Source organism: Ascidia mentula, chromosome 9 (assembly GCF_947561715.1).
Source record: "Ascidia mentula chromosome 9, kaAscMent1.1, whole genome shotgun sequence".
Taxonomy (NCBI): domain Eukaryota; kingdom Metazoa; phylum Chordata; class Ascidiacea; order Phlebobranchia; family Ascidiidae; genus Ascidia; species Ascidia mentula.
In genome coordinates, this window is record NC_138574.1 from 342,339 (window position 1) to 361,084 (window position 18,746).

Here is an 18,746-nt window from a genome sequence, read left to right on the forward strand (position 1 = left end):
CTTCTCTGGATATATTCAGCCTCTACTGTCGCTTAAATTTTCTTGGGCACGTGAAAATCAGTGCTGTTTGCCCGGACATTGCGAGTCAAACAAGGGCGTCTTTCTATTCACTGTGGCTTACGACGTGTATGTAAACATAAGACCAGCCGACGAACCACGAGCCCCCGTTTGACAGTTGACGTCACAGCGAGATTGACTACCCAGCTCTGTCACGTACTCACAGACCCTCGGGCTGTATAAAGTTGCCGCTGGAGCCGAAGGTTCTCAAACCTCTCTCCAACTCACGGCTGCACAGTTCTGCTTGTATTTTGCAACGCTTATTGAGCAGGTTTGTGAAGGATATCAATGCTGATATGTTTAGAAAATGAAACAGTTACAGTGTGTGCAACATAAGAAGTCAGCATGTGTTTTTACCAAACAGCAAGCAATAAACACAGATCGAATGATCGCAGCCAATAACAGCACTGTTGTATTTGTTACAGTTAAAGATATATTTATACTGTGTGTGTTGTTATTGTGCTAAAGATTTAAGGCAATGGATTCTTCTGATTCAATCGTGTTCTACAACCGCCCCTGGTCACCTTTGTCACAAGCAGTTAAACTGGTTCTTGCTGCAAGCAGATTACCGTAAGTGTGCAAAGATTCTGCCTGTATGTTTGAATTAGTATTGTTGAAATACTGACGCTACAGTACTTAGTTAGTAATAATTATTAACGTGTTTTTCTAATACAGGCACAAAATCGTTAACGTTGCAACGGATGACACTTCAATGAACTCGGTAAGCTTTTGATTATCATTCACGACCAAACTTCGATGTGCAATGTAAAAAGTGGCTTTACAACCCGTGTCATATACACCGGTCAAAGTCCAACCAGTGTCTCTCGCTCACCTCATACTCAACTGATTCGCTTCACTGATTCAAGTGCCGGCTTCTCTATACGTTAACGGCTCGACTAACTTTCCGAAAATTTTCCATGGGATTGCGAAACGTGGAAAGTTTGCGATGCAACTTGATTAAATTGTCTTGCGACAAAAAAACAAATAAAATTAGATCAATAAAATAAATTCTTTTTTATTTCTATTACGTGCAACACATTATGGAACTGTAACTTGATACGTGATGTTTTCTTATCAGTTGCCAACTCTGTCTCGCAACGGATCAACAGCTATTACAAGCTACAAAGATGCAATAGAACTTTTGAATGTTGTAAATGGCCATAAGATTATTCCTGATGACCCTAAAGAACGACAAAAGCAATTGAAAGTTTCGGAGCATTTTGTGTTACATGTATGTGGTTTATAATTTGTTGCTTTAGTACAGATGCGAAATCTTTACTTGAATTATATGCAAGCCATGTATTGACAATTAACTTTGTTTTTAACTTTGCATACACAAGTACGTGATTAGTTTATCCCGAAAGGTCATACACTTTAAGGGTAAAACTTCTAAATTATTGATAGGAGTTCGTACACCAGGCAATTACATAAGTTTCTGCAAGTCAGCGAGTGATCGTGTAAACATTGCACATTATTTGCTTTAGATCCTTCCCTTCTTTGAGCGTTCTGTTATTCTCACAAGCCCTCGAGAAGGATTCGACCTTTTGCTTGAATCGATGTCATTTTTGGAAAATCACTTAACGACAAGCACGGGTCGATATTTTGGTGGCGATCAACCAAACTTTGTTGATTATGGAATATTTCCCTACCTGGACAAGGTGATATATAAGTATACGCAGTATAGATTTAACTGTCAAAGTCGTGCCTACTGTTCAATACTTTATGTTCATCTGGGTTTCTTGATATTATCAGGAAATATTTATTCCAGAGAACTAATAAAAAAATTGAAAATATTACAAACACATGAATAAAAACTAAAGTAATGTTAGTAGAAATGTTTGAAATAAAAATAGTCTTTGTAGAATTTGTGTTCGGTGTAATTTTAACTCCTAATGTGGTTTAGATTGGGAAGTGGACGCAAATGTTAAAAGGTCACCAATGCAGAAACGTCCAATTATGGGTTAAATCTATGCGCGAGCTTCCTCTTGTGGCCGATGTATTCCGGAACGAACCGAGCAATGAAAACAAGCAATATTACGTCAACAACTTACAAATGGGAATTGCCTTCTGATCAAATGTGTTCCGGTTAAACACATACCGCTTGAAAGCAAATGTATATTCTGCTGTTATTTTTTGCTTGGAGGCAAATTGTTGGTAATTTTTCGTTGCATTATATTTGTGCATTAAATGAAGATGTTTGCAACGACTAACAAAGAAATCATTAGCTCCATTTTTTAAGTGGCAAGCATTTTTAGCACTTGACTTTAATACACAAAAAGTCGCATCTCTTTGCATGTTTCGGTAATTTTTTTCCCGTCCATGTTACAAGTTAGCGAATGTCCTGTGCGTAACCTTCTTTATAGATTTTAACGTTTGTGTAATGTTATCACCAATAAAAAGGTGCGTCCACAAAAATTATCTTGTTTATCCTTTTTGTTTTTTGTAAAAAACAGGTGAGAAAAAGCGTGTAATTTGTGTTAAAAAGTGTCCGAAGCCGCAAAAGTCACATCTAAAATTGTGTGTGGCAAGTTTTTCGTACCTTTGTAATTCTGCAGCTTTTCGCTGATAAATTGTTTCGTGTGCCAGTTTATTAACAAATATACAAACAACTCGCATAAAACTTTACGATTCACCATTCATGGTTTGATTAACCCAGGACATAACGGCGGCCACTGATGTATAGTAACCTGGTGCTTGGACTCTGTTTCCGTCTTGAACTAAAAATTGTCCACAACCCCAACCCCAGCTAACGATGCCAAGTTGGATCCAACATTTCTCTTTTGTTTCCTCGTTATAAACCTGGAAATATACAAACCATAATAATGTTGCCCCGGAAGAATTCAGGCATAGTTGTTACCTGTCTAACCACTGGGCCTCCGCTATCTCCCTGACATGTATCAACAAGAAAATGTTGTTCTCCGCTTGTTGCGCAGATCATTGCATCTGTGTATGGAACCTTTATTCCCTGCCAGGGTATTTTGTTCGCCGAATCGTTGCAACTAAAGAAGTTGTTTTGTTTAAATCCCCAATGGGAAATGTCTAAATTTTCGCAACTTATTTTAGCACTCTCCGATGTGTGCAGATATTAAACAGCAAGTTATATGATACAAGTAAGGTAATGAAGAGTAAATAACAACGCACTGTTTATCTGTTCGTATCCTGATCAGTCCTTGCTTCAATACAGCCGAAGGCACAGGTGTAACACCTCCCAATTTTCTTGGTTCTACGTGACCGAATCCAGTTGCAACAGCGAGAATATGTTTATTCTCACTTCCTCTTTCGATCATCCAATCCCCTGTTGCGACCAAAATCCATTACCAATACATGCAGCGCGTACTTTTGCATGCAAATGTATATGATACGTCAATTGTGTTGGAGATGATATATCGGTCATGAGGATGCAGTGGCATCGAAGCTCAGTTCGAGCTAAACCAGTTTTATCATATTAAATGCAAATGGCCTCAATCCACCAGCTGAGATACCACATTTACATAAGTTAGCAATTGGTCGTATTCCCGTATTCAGTCAAACACTAGTCCTGCTGAACACAGTTTAGTGTTTGATTTTACCAGCAGACTTACAGCTTTGACTTTCATGTTCTGAATTATTCCCGTGTGTTTGTCAAGGTATTAATGACGTGGAGTTACCTTCAATCCGACACCTTTCCTCGTGTGTTTCTTCGCCAGTTAGAACGCCGTCTTTTTTCAATAATTTACTCAAGCAGTTGTTCTCGATGCAAGGGAGACACACAGGTCGAACCTGTGACGTGAACTTTATGGATCCGACCACTCCGGTTTCAACCCAGCCCCCTTTCTCATATTTCATTTCCTTGTCGAGCCGGACCTAAAAAAAACAACCACTTCGAAACCCATGAATTTAATCGCCACAAAATGCCACGTTTGCTGTTTGATGTCTCCAAAGGTGAAAGAGATTGTGGTAGTTTTGAAAGTTCGTCTGTTCAACTTACCAAAGCCACATCATAATGATACGGAGGCTCGTCGTACACCTTCGGGACCAAAATCTTAGACGCAGTATAAACTCGAACCACTGGCGGGAGTTCTTCACTTTCCTTTTGTGGGCGTTTAAATATCCCTACATACAATATATATGTGAACTATACTTGGGTTATATATTTGTGCTGTAGCACTGACCAAATGTAAGTAAGATGGCATCAGGGCTGTCTTTGAAGTGACTGACAACGTGGGCAGCTGTAAGAACCCATTTATCGTTGATAAGTGAACCACCACCCAGGATGTTGTTTACTCCGTACGCCTGCAGGAGTTAAGGATGGCTTAGATGTCAACACTACTGCCATTTTCAATATTGATCACATGTTTTTAATATTAGTAAGGTGGTTGCAGCGAAGGACGTTGTACAATTCCTAAAAGTTGCCTGGTTAACTGTATAGATGGTGAGGTTACAACGCAATGTAGTCAAGGTAAACTTACAGTCAGCATATCTCCACTGTATCTTGCTAGAAGAGTCTGCCATGGCCAACTCTCGTCAGCTGCTCTCATCCCGCCTATCAACCTCCCTATCTGACGCCTCGCGTGCTGTTGGATCGCCCGAGTATCTCCAGGTTGTCCACACTTGCTGTGATCTGCAATAAACCTCGTTACACTTTGTGTCATGTTACATTCTGATCAAACACGTGTGAAATCATTGTGAAACTTATGAATTAGATGGTCATGCTTGGTCATCACACGCTACTTGACCTTTGTTATTTTTGATGTAAAGCTTTTAACAACCACTATTTTCATTTATATTGGCAATGTTTGGTGAATCAGCAAGCTGGAATGTGATTGGCACCAACATGGGATTATTATTGTTAAATATCAATGGTATTTAATGTCTACTGTATGTTGGTCGTGAACAACTTTACCTATCCTAGCATCTGTAACTTGGTCGAGCAACCGATTTATTGAGTAAAAGTCGGTTATTCGGATGAAATTTTCCTGTTTCCCGTTGGCCAGGGCTAGAAGTTCTTTGTATGCATCTGTGTGTGCGTTCTGGCAATCCTTACATGACGTAACACTGTAAAATTCCACCCCTCCTTCGTCATCCTTAAAAGAAACAACAATTTGTCTGCTCTAATGCATACTAAGTTGCCCTAATTGATTTGCAAAAGTAAATAACAGAAGTATTCGCAGTTAACACGAGGTTTTAAAAATAGAAGCTGTTAACGTGTTATTTGAAATACTGAGGTCAAATCTCGACTCGTGGCAAACTCCAATGTTAAAAAATACTTCATTTATGCAAAATGTCGTCATATTATTTACCTGCGAGTTGAAGGCGTTCATGATGTTTGCGACATACCCTTCCGGGGATTCCCCTACCGTGTGACGACCTAAATTTGTATTTGTGAGATTTTTATGTGCAAGTTACCATAGTTAATGCGTGACAAATTACCGTCTGTAATGAGTATGCAGTGCCTTTCTATTCCCTGTGTGTCCCGCAATCTGCTGTGGGCGTATGACAACCCAAGATGAGTGTTCAGAACTTGCATTGCTCTGTATGTAGCCGTTCCTCCCCTCAATTCTTCGGTTAGTTTTGCTAAAAACAACACAAGGTTTACACGGGTTCCAACGTGGATTGTGTCCACCTAACTAAACGACGTGTTGGTTGCTTATCGTATGTTTATTCAAAATTGTTTGCAAAATAGAAAATCCCAGAAATATTTAATACTACAGATGTTGTACGTGATAACACCTGCGACATTTGCACTTAATTTAGCATATGTACAGTCTCAATACGTTAACATGTTACGTCTGTTTGGGACGATCGCTTTAATTTCTCTCTTCAAATCAGCTACGTTTGTGAAGTTGATTGTCGGATGATAAATGACTTTGACCCTGGAAGCGAACAACATCAGTCCATACTTCACTGACCCAGTCGCGTTTTCTGAAAGCTGAAGAAAATCTGTTTGTAATGTTACATGGGTCGGTCATCATTGCAACATTTAAAACCAAATTGTTATTTTAACAACCGCGTGTTTCTCTACCTACCCTGTCAATAAGTTTGACGCAGAACGACAAAGATTTGTTTAGTTCCGGGGACTTCACGCTTTTCGAAACGTCAACAATGAAGTAGATTTCATGTCCGGCCTCATGACCAGCTGATATAAACTTCCCAACGTTTGGTCGAATCCTTGACTTAATACTTGCCGTTCTCCGACGTAACTTGTCTATGACCGCTGATGAGCTGTCGCTATACCGAGGATCTGTTACATGAGAAAGTGTATGAAACAAACTATTCATGTTAGGCATTCTTATACTTACGTTAAAGCCATGAAAACAAACTTATATTTGCCCATACAAGATAGGGAATATATATCACTTTCATATCGAAAACAAGATTTTGTTTTTTTGTTGAAATCGGGTATTTATTGCACGCATGCACAATGATCGTCTTTGTGGCGGAACAATTCTCACCAACACATAGTGGCGCGCCATCCCCACTCCACTGTTTGTAGAATAAACATTCCTGCCTCGCTTCTCCCACCATCGCAAAACCAGGCTTGCAACCGAATTCAACGACACTTTCGATCTCGTAATCGTTTCCACTCGCTATGTAACCGTTAACTGGAACACCCGGGTGGGGACACCGGTTCTCTCGATCATCTACGTCACAAAAACGTTTCTGTTATTCCCGTGGTAAAAAACTTTTCATGTACTAAATATTTGGTGTTTAAATACAAGTCCGTGCTAAGTACAGACTTCGTTAGATTTAAATGTGGCCGAAAAAGTTTAAATTTTCTTAAAAAACAGTTAACAATAAGATTACATCAACAAATCCAAACTTTCGTCCTAACATTTTGAGTCACACACTGTGGAAGGTCCACTCCATTTCCCATCGCTCAAACATGTTCGCGTTTTAGCTCCAAGCAGTCGGAACGAGGAAGGACATTTGAAGGTCAAATTAGAGCCAACGTAATAAGGTCCTTGCGTGTAGTTGATAATTTCTCCCCCCATTTCTTCCATGACTGGAAGCGGATCCCCGCACACAACTCCTACAAGCAACAAATAAACACAAAAAGGAGGTTGTATGATGCAAATAAATACCCGTGGGTAACTTTAAATGTTTTGTTTTCATTTACATCAACATGTTTACGACATGTCCGCAAAGTTGATTTCTATACTTTCTCAACATTTTTGATCCGCTGTTGTTGATCAAGTATTTAATACAGGTTACGTACGTTTGCACACTGGTAGTTGTCCGTCGTAAGTCCCTCCTCCTGTACATTTTCTTGATGTTGACCCAGACTGAAGATAAAATCCTTCGTCGCATAGGTAGTGCGCCACCTGCTGGAAATTGTTGTCCGTGTATTCAATTGTTGCGTTGTCGGTAGGTGGCGCCTCGCCACAGTCTACGTCTAACACACAAAACTTGTCAAACACATTTGTTTTTCAAGATCCGAAACCGATTAGTTCATTACCGACACACCCTGAGGGCTTACTGGACTACGCGGTATTGATGTAAAATCACTGTAAGAATTGCTAATTGCTCCCGACATTATTGTTGAATATTAAAGCTAATTGTGTGGAAAGCAACCATTGTCATACTTGGATCGACGCAAGTCCTTCCACAGCCTCCATCGCACAAACACGACTTGTTTGTGGCTAAACAATCGTCATCCGTCACGCATGATGTACCACACGTCATGTTTGATGCAACTATTTCTGCGGGATCTCTTTTCTCGCACAAACCTGGAAGCATAAAAGATGTTGGTCACGTGGTACTTGCGAAACACTAGGTTGCCACTTATTGACTTTATATATCGCCAAACACATGAATAACGCCACGGGCAAAAGTACTGCGATGAAGCAATTGGTGGCAACAAACAACAAGCGTTATTGTCTTAGTTCAAATATTCCTCATCCGTTTCCTCAATACATATTCTATTCGCATGAAATGGATTTGTTCTGGTGCGATGTGTGTACGTGTGCTTTATGAAAGGAAATGACCGGAGGGTAAAAGATGTGAAAATTTAATTTTTGTTTGTCTTGGTTTCAGGTAACGTTGAACGTGAAATGTTTCCAAATCCAGCAACAAAAGTATATTAAACTACTGGTAGGGCAAATTGTACGTCTCGCATCTCACACCCAACATGTTGATACTTCATAACATTGAGCGCCAAAAGATGCCCAGCACAGATATTTTACCTGACATGGTTTTGCAGGACATCGCTTGCCAAGAAACATAGCGTTGAGTCATTTATAGTGATGCATGTGCTGTGACTCGCATGTAAATGCGATGCCACTCGTACATAAACTGCGTGCCACTCACATGTACACGTGAGGCCACTCATATGTACACGGGGTGCCACTCATATGTACACGTGGTGCCACTCATATGTACACGGGGTGCTTTACTCATATGTGTATGCATGTACTCACGAACACATTTTGTTCTTCTGGCCGTCCAGTTTTTTCTTCCGTGACATACCGGCGGCTTTTCCGGGATGACTGTGAATCCTGGCTGGCAAACGTAGATTGCGACATCGTTGAAATCGTACGGAGGAAAGTAGACTGGTGTCAGACTCCCATTCCCTGTAGGTCTCTCCACTTTCACGTAGTAAACGTTCGGAATTGAGGGTGGAATCTGACACTTGTTGGCTAAACATGATTGCTTCGGTTTAGTCTTAAAGCGATGTTGCGCGTTCCTCTACGCAAGCCAGTGTAAAATAATATAAAAAAGTTTATTTTTAAAATAAAAAGTTATTTCAGATTATAAATTGTTTCTTGTTTAGGCAGGAATGCGAATATGTTTTTGATACCTGGATTAATGCAAGAATATCCACATTCTCCGGCACACATACAAATTTTCCCATTATTGCATCTGTTGTCGCCAGGAGTGCAACTCTTCCTGCACCGAATTCTCCCAACAGCAGCAGCTTCAGTTTTGTTTCGCTTTGGGCAGTCTAAAATAAACGTGTAAGTTCCACTGGAAAGTTGAGTGTGGAAAGTTAAGTTACCTTCTACAGCTGAACTTCTGATCTCTCTAGCGCAGAAACACATTAAAAATAGTGCGAGCAAAGTGTAACGAATCATCATGTTTCTACTTGTCGGCTGCAATTCTGAAACAAACTGTACAATATCACCAACAGCTTAAGCAGTGCAAGAGTTTTCAACATTCCATGAAGAAAGCGCAAACAACGTTTAAGCTAACGCTTAAGTTGCTAAACAGCTAAAACAAGTGCGACTAGCAACCGCCTACGGCTACCTACATTCACCTGCACACGATTCCTTGGCTTTTGTGCTTTAACTTGTCGATTCCATTGCCTGCAGGGCGTTAATCACCTATGCGTCGTCGAGGATTATTCACTGCTTGCATTTGAGATGAAACACATCGTAAATGCTTCCGGCAAAATCGCGAAAGGAGGTTTATCTGATGTAAATTCCATCTTTATTGTTTCGTGTGTAATGTTCAAAGTCATATTGTGCCGTTTAACAATCAGTGTGTATTACAACCATCAGCAATCCATAGACCGAGATTTCCAGACCTTCACGTCGCAGTGTTGTTTCTATAAACCATGCAAATATCCACACGGAGAATGTTTCTTCGTATCCACAAGCGCACGAATTATCCAAGGTTGAGGTATCAGAAATACCCTCACAAAACAACAGGAGCTGTTTACTATGATTGATTATTTCTTATTGCGCACCGCCCCAGTCAAAATTATAACCTTCCGCATCATTTTTGCCACTCGAAACCATTCACTGAGCCCACGCCTTCACACGAAGGTAAAAGCAGGGCAAGATCGACTCTTCGACCACCGCTTGCTCTTGTAGAGTGGCGGTGGACAGAGTCGATATTGTACTGGGGCAAGTCGTCGCTTTGTGAAGGGGGTCGACATTAGTGTGTATCGTTCTGTGAAAAGTTTTCGATGTTGAAGTTCAAACTTTTTTAACCTGGACGGAGCGGTGTGAACAGAGTTGATATTAAACTACATTGAGAGAACGCGCGGATGGTGTTTGATCTGTATTTGCAGAAAGCGAATTCTGATCAGTTTCGTTCTTGTCGATCGAACGGAAAGCCAACGTACAAACTATTGGTAAAGATTGATTGCGGGAAATTTGATATTTCCAGACAGCCAGCAGCGCCCATGGACTTGAAGCAAAACGTGCGAACAGAGTCGATCTTGCACTGCTATGATGATGGCCATCAAAGTCGCGAGTGACGCGGATGCGAATCTATCGTCCAAACACTTGGTGGAGGAAGCCAAGTTTCGATAAGTCGGTTGTTGGTCTGCTCCTATGGTCGGAACGACTGGCAAGCAATGGAAGGGTTGTGGCATTTCAACAGCATTTCCATTGTGAAATTTAAAACGTGTCACTCGAAGGCGCAAAATCAGCACTTTTGGTCGATCGGATGCCACAAATCGATTCGGATGGTGGATCTGAAGCTGAATTATCAGCCTCAGATTCGTCATTCCAACCAAAATGTGGGCATCCGATCGAGCAAAAGTGCTCGTTTTTGTTCTAGCGCGTTTTCTTTTTTTCCCAAAGTTCAACCGACTCTGTGTGTACACAACGGGCAAAAATAGCTAAACCTGGCTCTCCAGCGAAAATCGATCCTCTTTGCCACACCACTCAAGACTTGCTTGCTTCGCCGCGCGAAAACAAACACCACTACCACCCTACTCATAGTAGTGCGATATCGACTCTGTGTGTACGTTTCGGTAAGCAACAACGTCTGTAACAGATTTCCAAAAATATTTACGACCGAAACTGATTCACACTTTTTACGATCATCCGCGAGGGCGTGGCTTCTCTCACAAAACCCCAGGATGATCTCTGTTCACTCCACTCGCTCCTACCTAGAAGGGTGGAAATTGTCCAATGATAATTTCGGGATAGTCCCGAACTATTATCGACTGAATCGTCTCTTTGTATACCGCCCACTGTACACAGGCCAGGCGGTGGTCGAAGAGTCGATCTTACCCTACTATGAGAGACAACCTTCATGTGAAGGCGTGGACTCAGTGAATGGTTTCGAGTGGCGAGAATGGTGCGGATAGGTTGGAATTTTGACTGGGGCGTCCGTGCCAAGAGTTTGCAGTAAGAGCGATTTGAAAAACAAATCACAGGGATAACTTGATTTTATGTTAGCGTGGAGGGAACTATAAAACATGTTGTTGATTAGGAATACGGTAAGCATTGTCTTGGTAATACTGAACGTGAGCTGGGTTTTGATGAAAGTAGAAAAATGCAAGTAGGAATGTTGCGTTTCCAAATTAGTGGTTGTCACGCGGATATGTGCAGGTGTGTTCTAGAATCAAGTCAGTGGTGGTGCAAGAGGTTATCATCGAAATGTGTCAGTCAAGTTTATAAGCGACTCTGGACGCCATGTTTAGTGTCTTGAGTCGCTTTTTTTCCTAAAAATTTTTTATGGTAGAAAAATAAAATTTGCTGAAAAGGCGGTTGTGTGAACGCAGAGTCGACAAAATTGCCGTTTTTCGACCATTTATGGTAAATTTTTCTCATTGTGTACACACAGAGTTGGTCGAATTTCGACAAAAAAAGAAAAAAACGCGCGAAAACACAAAATCGAGCAGATTTGGTCGATCGGATGCCCACATTTCGGTTCGAATGACGAATCTGAGGCTGATAATTCAGCTTGAGATCCATCTTTCGAGTCGAGTTTTTGGCATCCGATCGACCAAAAGTGCTGATTTTGCGCCTTCGAGCGACAAGTTTTAATTTTTCACAAGGGAATTGCTGTTGCGATGCCGCAACCCTTCCATTGCTTGCCAGTCGTTCCGGCCACGGGAGCAGACCAACATCCGACTTATCCAAGGCGATATCGACTCTGTGTGTACGTTTCGGTAAAGCAACAACGTCTGTAACAGATTTCCAAAAATATTTACGACCGAAACTGATTCACACCTTTTACGATCATCCGCGAGGGCGTGATTCCTCTCACAAAACCCCAGGATGAACTCTGTTCACTCCCCTCGCTCCTACCTAGAAGGGTGGAAATTGTCCAATGATAATTTCGGGATTGTCGCGAACTATTATCGACTGAATCGTCTCTTTGTATACTGCCCACTGTACACAGGCCAGGCGGTGATCGAAGAGTCGTTCTTGCCCTACTATGAGAGACAACCTTCGTGTGAAGGCGTGGGCTCAGTGAACGGTTTCGAGTCGCGAGAATGGTGCGGATAGGTTGGAATTTTGACTGGGGCGGTGCGTGCCACGAGGTGGCAGAGTATATGAAAGTAGCAAATATGTAGTAAGAGAACAAATGCCTCGTTTGGTACAGCATGCGTCAAAAGCTGTGAAAATGTATGCGATTTGAAAAACAAATCACAGGGATAACTTGATTTTATGTTAGCGTGGAGGGAATTTTAATACCTGATGTTGTTGATTAGGAATACGGTAAGCGTTGTCTTGGTAATACTGAACGTGAGCTTGGTTTTGACGAGCGTAGAAAAATGCAAGTAAGAATGTGGCGTTTCCAAATTAGTGGTTGTCACGCAGATATGTGTAAGTGGGTTCTAGAATCAAGGTAGCGGTGGTGCAAGAGGTTATCATTGAAATGTGTCAGTTAAGTTTATAAGCGACTCTGGACGCCATGTTTGGTGTCTTGAGTCGCTTTTTTCCTACAAATTTTTTTGGGCAAAAAAACAAAATTTGCTGAAAAGGCGATTCTGTGAACGCAGAGTCGACAAAATTGCCGTTTTTCGACCATTTTTGGAAATTTTTTTCCATTGTGTACACACAGAGTTGGTCGAATTTCGACAAAAAAAGAAAAAAACGCGCGAAAACACAAAATCGAGCACATTGGTCGATCGGATGCCCACATTTCGGTTCGAATGACGAATCTGAGGCTGATAATTCAGCTTGAGATCCATCTTTCGAGTCGAGTTTTTGATATTCGATCGACCAAAAGTGCTCGATTTTGCGCCTTTGAGCGACAAGTTTTAATTTTTCACAAGGGAATTGCTGTTGCGATGCCGCAACCCTTCCATTGCTTGCCAGTCGTTCCGGCCACGGGAGCAGACCAACATCCGACTTATCCAAGCTTGGCTTGGCTTCCTCCACCAAGCGTTCGGACGGTAGGTTCGCATCCGCGTCACCCGCGACTTTGCCACACCACTCACTATGCATCATCTCATCCCATCAAATCGACTTGCTTCGCCGCGCGAAAACAAACACCACTACCACCCTACACATAGTAGTGCGATATCAAATCTGCGTACACCGCTTGGTTTGCACCAACCACGCAAAACACGGCCAGGCAAAATTACATGAAAGTTTGTAACCCTCACGGTCGGCGTACAGTTGCTCATCCACATAGGGCAGATATCGACTCTGTGTGTACGTTTGGTTTAGAACCCTCTGGGCAACTTTCAGAAGCAAGCCACAGCAGTGCAATATCTCTGTTCGCACGTTTTGCTTCAAGTCCATGGGCGCTGCTGGCTGTCTGGAAATATCAAATTTCCCGCAATCAATCTTTACCAATAGTTTGTACGTTGGCTTTCTGTTCGATCGACAAGAACGAAACTTATCAGAATTCACTTTCTGCAAATGCAGACCAAACACCATCCGCGCGTTCTCTCAATGTAGTTTAATATCGACTCTGTTCACACCGCTCGGTCCAGGTTTAAAACTTCGACATCGGCAGCTTTTCATAGAACTTAATAATGGTAATACAGATCCCCTCCACAACGCGTCTACTTGCCCCTTACACTAGTGCAATATCGAATCTCTGTCCATCGCCACTCTACAAGAGCAGGCGGTGGTCGAAGAGTTGATCTTGCCCTACTATGAGAGACAACCTTCGTGTGAAGGCGTGGGCTCAGTGAATGGTTTCGAGTGACGAGAATGGTGCGGATAGGTTGGAATTTTGACTGGGGCGGTGCATGCCACGAGGTTGCAGAGTATATGAAAGTAGCAAATATGTAGTAAGAGAACAAATGCCTAAAAAGTCAATCAACTGATATTGTTGATCAGAAATACGGTAAATTGTCTTAGTAATGTTGAACGTGAGCTGGGTTTTATTGAAGGCGAAAAAGTGCGAGAAGGAATGTAGCGTTACCAAAGTCGAAAGTAAATGCGCGGATATGTGCGGTAAATTTTTGGGCTAGGAATTCGTGGCGGAGGACATCAAACGCCGACTTAATTTTAGAAGGTTTGTGGTGAGCTCAACGACTCTTCGACACCAACATTGGTGTCGAGAGTCGTTTTTTTTTAATAAAATTTTGGGAAATAAACGTTTTCGGGGACGATTTTGTAACCATTTCAACAAAATTAAGAAAAAAAAGCGACTCTAGACACCAAACATGGTGCCCAGAGTTGCTTATTTGGACTAGTAACTTTCCAAGAATTATTTCGACCAATGCCTCACACTAAAACTCACAAATATCCGCATGTTTACCAATGATTCGGAAACGCTGCGGTTTCACTTCCCCTTTGTAGCTCTCATCAAAACCCAGCTCGCGTTCAATATTACCGACACAACGCTTACCGTGTTCCTAATCAACAACATCAGGTTTTATAATTCCCTCCCCGCTAACATAAAAACAAGTTATCCCTGTGGTTTGTTTTTCAAATCGCATACATTTTTACAGCTTTTGACGCATGCTGCACCAAACGAGGCATTTGTTCTCTTACTACATACTTGCTACTTTCATATGCTCTGCCACCTCGTGGCATGCACCGCCCCGGTCAAAATTCCAACTTATCCGCACCATTCGCGCCACTCGAAACCGTTTACTGAGCCCACGCCTTCACACGAAGGTTGTCTCTCATAGTAGGGCAAGATCGACTCTTCGACCACCGCCTGCTCTTGTAGAGTCGCGATGGACAGAGAGTCGATATTGCACTAGTGTAAGGGGCAAGTCGTCGCGTTGTGGAGGGGGTCGATATTTATGTTATTAAGTTCTGTGAAAAGTTGCCGATGTCGAAGTTTTAAACCTGGACCGAGCGGTGTGAACAGAGTCGATATTAAACTACATTGAGAGAACGCGCGGGTGGTGTTTGGTCTGCATTTGCAGAAATTGAATTCTGATCAGTTTCGTTCTTGTCGATCGAACGGAAAGCCAACGTACAAACTCTTGGTAAAGATTGATTGCGGGAAATTTGATATTTCCAGACAGCCAGCAGCGTCCCTGGACTTGAAGCAAAACGTGCGAACAGAGATATTGCACTGCTGTGGCTTGCTTCTGAAAGTTGCCCAGAGGGTTCTAAACCAAACGTACACACAGAGTCGATGTGTGCCTTATGTGGATGGGGCAACTGTACGCCGACCGTAAGAGTTACAAACTTTCATGTAATTTTGCCTGGCCGTGTTTTGCGTGGTTGGTCCAAACCGAGCGGTGTACGCAGATTTGATATCGCACTACTATGTGTAGGATGGTAGTGGGGTTTGTTTTCGCGCCGCGAAGCAAGCAAGTCGATTTGATGGGATGAGATGATGCATAGTGAGTGGTGTGGCAAAGTCGCGGGTGACGCGCATGCAAACCTACCGTCCGGACACTTGGTGGAGGAAGCCAAGGAAAGCTTGGATAAGTCGGATGTTGGTCTGCTCCTGTGGTCGGAACGACTGGCAAGCAATGGAAGGGTTGCGGCATCGCAAAAGCAATTCCATTGTGAAAAATTAAAACGTGTCGCTCGAAGGCGCAAAATCATCACTTTTGGTCGATCGGATGCCAAAAACTCGACTCGAAAGATGGATCTCAAGCTGAATTATCAGCCTGAAAACCGAAATGTGGGCATCCGATCGACCAAATCTGCTCGATTTTGTGTTTTCGCGCGTTTTTTTCTTTTTTTGACGAAATTCGACCAACTCTGTGTGTACACAATGGGAAAAATTAACCAAAAATGGTCGAAAAACGGCAATTTTGTCGACTCTGCGTTCACACAATCGCCTTTTCAGCAAATTTTATTTTTCTCCCATAAAAATTTTTTAGGAAAAAAGCGACTCAAGACACCAAACATGGCGTCCAGAGTCGCTTATGAACTTAACTGACACATTTCGATGATAACCTCTTGCACCACCGCTACCTTGATTCTAGAACCTACTTACACATATCTGCGTGACAACCACTAATTTGGAAACGCCACATTCTTACTTGCATTTTTCTACGCTCGTCAAAACCAAGCTCACGTTCAGTATTACCAAGACAACGCTTACCGTATTCCTAATCAACAACATCAGGTATTAAAATTCCCTCCACGCTAACATAAAATCAAGTTATCCCTGTGATTTGTTTTTCAAATCGCCTACATTTTTACAGCTTTTGACGCATGCTGCACCAAGCGAGGCATTTGTTCCCTTACTACATATTTGCTACATTCATATACTCTGCCACCTCGTGGCACGCACCGCCCCAGTCAAAATTCCAACTTATCCGCACCATTCTCGTCACTCGAAACCATTCACTGAGCCCACGCCTTCACACGAAGGTTGTCTCTCATAGTAGGGCCAGATCGACTCTTCGACCACCGCCTGCTCTTGTAGAGTGGCTGTGGACAGAGAGTCGATATTGTACTAGTGTATGGGGCAAGTCGTCGCGTTGTGAAGGGGGTCGATATTAGTGTGTATCGTTCTGTGAAAAGTTTTCGATGGTGAAGTTCAAACTTTGTAAACCTTGACCGAGCGGTGTGAACAGAGTCGATATTAAACTACATTGAGAGAACGCGCGGATGGTGTTTGATCTGCATTTGCAGAAAGCGAATTCTGATCAGTTTCGATCTTGTCGATCGAACAGAAAGCCAACATACAAACTATTGGTAAAGATTGATTGCGGGAAATTTGATATTTCCAGACAGCCAGCAGCGCCCATGGACTTGAAGCAAAACGTGCGAACAGAGTCGATATTGCACTGCTATGATGATGGCCATCATTGTGGTTAGCGTCTGAAGGTTGCCCAGGAGGGTTCTGAACCAAACGTACACACAGAGTCGATATCTGCCCTATGTGGAAGGGCAACTGTACGCCGACCGTAAGAGTTACAAACTTTCATGTAATTTTGCCTTGCCGTGTTTTGCGTGGTTGGTGCAAACCGAGCGGTGTACGCAGATTCGATATCGCACTACTATGAGTAGGGTGGTAGTGGTGTTTGTTTTCGCGCCGCGAAGCAAGCAAGTCGATTTGATGGGATGAGATGTTGCATAGTGAGTGGTGTGGCAAAGTCGCGGGTGACGCGCATGCAAACCTACCGTCCGGAAACTTGGTGGAGGAAGCCAAGGAAAGCTTGGATAAGTCGGATGTTGGTCTGCTCCTGTGGTCGGAACGACTGGCAAGCAATGGAAGGGTTGCGGCATCGCAAAAGCAATTCCATTGTGAAAAATTAAAACGTGTCGCTCGAAGGCGCAAAATCATCACTTTTGGTCGATCGGATGCCAAAAACTCGACTCGAAAGATGGATCTCAAGCTGAATTATCAGCCTGAGATTCGTCATTCGAACCGAAATGTGGGCATCCGATCGACCAAATCTGCTCGATTTTGTGTTTTCGCGCGTTTTTTTTCTTTTTTTGACGAAATTCGACCAACTCTGTGTGTACACAATGGGAAAAATTAACCAAAAATGGTCGAAAAACGGCAATTTTGTCGACTCTGCGTTCACACAATCGCCTTTTCAGCAAATTTTATTTTTCTCCCATAAAAATTTTTTAGGAAAAAAGCGACTCAAGACACCAAACATGGCGTCCAGAGTCGCTTATAAACTTGACTGACACATTTCGATGATAACCTCTTGCACCACCGCTACCTTGATTCTAGAACCCACTTACACATATCTGCGTGACAACCACTAATTTGGAAACGCCACGTTCTTACTTGCATTTTTCTACCCTCGTCAAAACCAAGCTCACGTTCAGTATTACCAAGACAACGCTTACCGTATTCCTAATCAACAACATCAGGTATTAAAATTCCCTCCACGCTAACATAAAATCAAGTTATTCCTGTGATTTGTTTTTCAAATCGCCTACATTTTTACAGCTTTTGACGCATGCTGCACCAAGCGAGGCATTTGTTCCCTTACTACATATTTGCTACATTCATATACTCTGCCACCTCGTGGCACGCACCGCCCCAGTCAAAATTCCAACTTATCCGCACCATTCTCGCCACTCGAAACCATTCACTGAGCCCACGCCTTCACGCGAAGGTTGTCTCTCATAGTAGGGCAAGATCGACTCTTCGACCACCGCCTGGTCTTGACAAATCTTTGCATGGTCGTTGACAACATTAGAATCGATTTTGATCAGCGTACGTGGACAACTAGGCCAAGGGCTTTCGCCGTAATGGCCTGAATATTTGCTATTATCACCAAATTCTTGCTGCGTCGTTGTTTTCATGACAGCGACAACTTCCCATAGCAGCGGAACGCATCCGCTTTTTACGCGCGATTCTTCATCTAACGAAGGGTTGCGCCCTATGGTAGGGCAAGAACGATTCTGCGTCCACCGCCCAGTTTATGTTTGTTAATCCAAAGCACACAAAGGCAGGAGTTTGCAAAGTAGAAAATCCAAGTGGTCAGAATAACCCGGGTTCGAATCCCTGTGCGGTTGCCAGCGGAATGCAAAGTCGAATGATTTAAGTTCGAAATAGAACAATAATCTCTGCAAATGTTTGCTGTTGGATTACATGGTTGCATCTTTTGTTTGATTTTCACCCGATCAAGAACAACTGTTGGAAAATTTTCTGGTTGCGCATGCGCAGAACATGTTGATGAT

The 18,746-nt window shown here is 42.5% G+C and overlaps 2 protein-coding genes across 2 annotated transcripts; one reads left to right on the top strand and one right to left on the bottom strand.

The window, feature by feature from the left end:
- The first annotated feature begins 407 nt into the window (after positions 1-407).
- LOC145913531 (glutathione S-transferase omega-1-like) lies at positions 408-2,475 on the top strand. The gene is made up of 5 exons (XM_083001236.1): positions 408-627; positions 733-778; positions 1,136-1,288; positions 1,542-1,715; positions 1,961-2,475. Exons 1-5 carry the CDS (start codon positions 536-538, stop codon positions 2,126-2,128), a joined length of 633 nt encoding a protein of 210 aa, XP_082857362.1. The 5' UTR covers positions 408-535; the 3' UTR covers positions 2,129-2,475.
- A 155-nt stretch (positions 2,476-2,630) lies between these two features.
- LOC145913521 (complement C2-like) lies at positions 2,631-9,187 on the bottom strand. The gene is made up of 19 exons (XM_083001222.1): positions 9,032-9,187; positions 8,834-8,977; positions 8,454-8,672; positions 7,620-7,763; positions 7,253-7,429; positions 6,869-7,066; positions 6,489-6,677; positions 6,063-6,277; positions 5,824-5,965; positions 5,467-5,610; positions 5,337-5,404; positions 4,940-5,120; positions 4,506-4,657; positions 4,209-4,329; positions 4,025-4,149; positions 3,705-3,900; positions 3,199-3,352; positions 2,915-3,056; positions 2,631-2,856 (listed from the first exon to the last, which is right to left on the bottom strand). Exons 1-19 carry the CDS (start codon positions 9,108-9,110, stop codon positions 2,680-2,682), a joined length of 2,967 nt encoding a protein of 988 aa, XP_082857348.1. The 5' UTR covers positions 9,111-9,187; the 3' UTR covers positions 2,631-2,679.
- Positions 9,188-18,746: the final 9,559 nt, after the last annotated feature.

What these genes read in the sequence shown, in the direction of transcription:
- LOC145913531 (XM_083001236.1), top strand. Translation starts at nt 536, where the DNA reads ATGGATTCTTCTGATTCAATCGTGTTCTACAACCGCCCCTGGTCACCT. An exon ending in CGGAGCATTTTGTGTTACAT is followed by an intron (nt 1,289 to 1,541) that starts GTATGTGGTTTA and finishes TATTTGCTTTAG; the next exon opens with ATCCTTCCCTTCTTTGAGCG. An exon ending in TATTTCCCTACCTGGACAAG is followed by an intron (nt 1,716 to 1,960) that starts GTGATATATAAG and finishes AATGTGGTTTAG; the next exon opens with ATTGGGAAGTGGACGCAAAT.
- LOC145913521 (XM_083001222.1), bottom strand. Translation starts at nt 9,110, where the DNA reads ATGATGATTCGTTACACTTTGCTCGCACTATTTTTAATGTGTTTCTGC. An exon ending in AGCGATCGTCCCAAACAGAC is followed by an intron (nt 5,611 to 5,823) that starts GTAACATGTTAA and finishes TGTTGTTTTTAG; the next exon opens with CAAAACTAACCGAAGAATTG. An exon ending in GGAAAGGTGTCGGATTGAAG is followed by an intron (nt 3,353 to 3,704) that starts GTAACTCCACGT and finishes TGGTCGCAACAG; the next exon opens with GGGATTGGATGATCGAAAGA.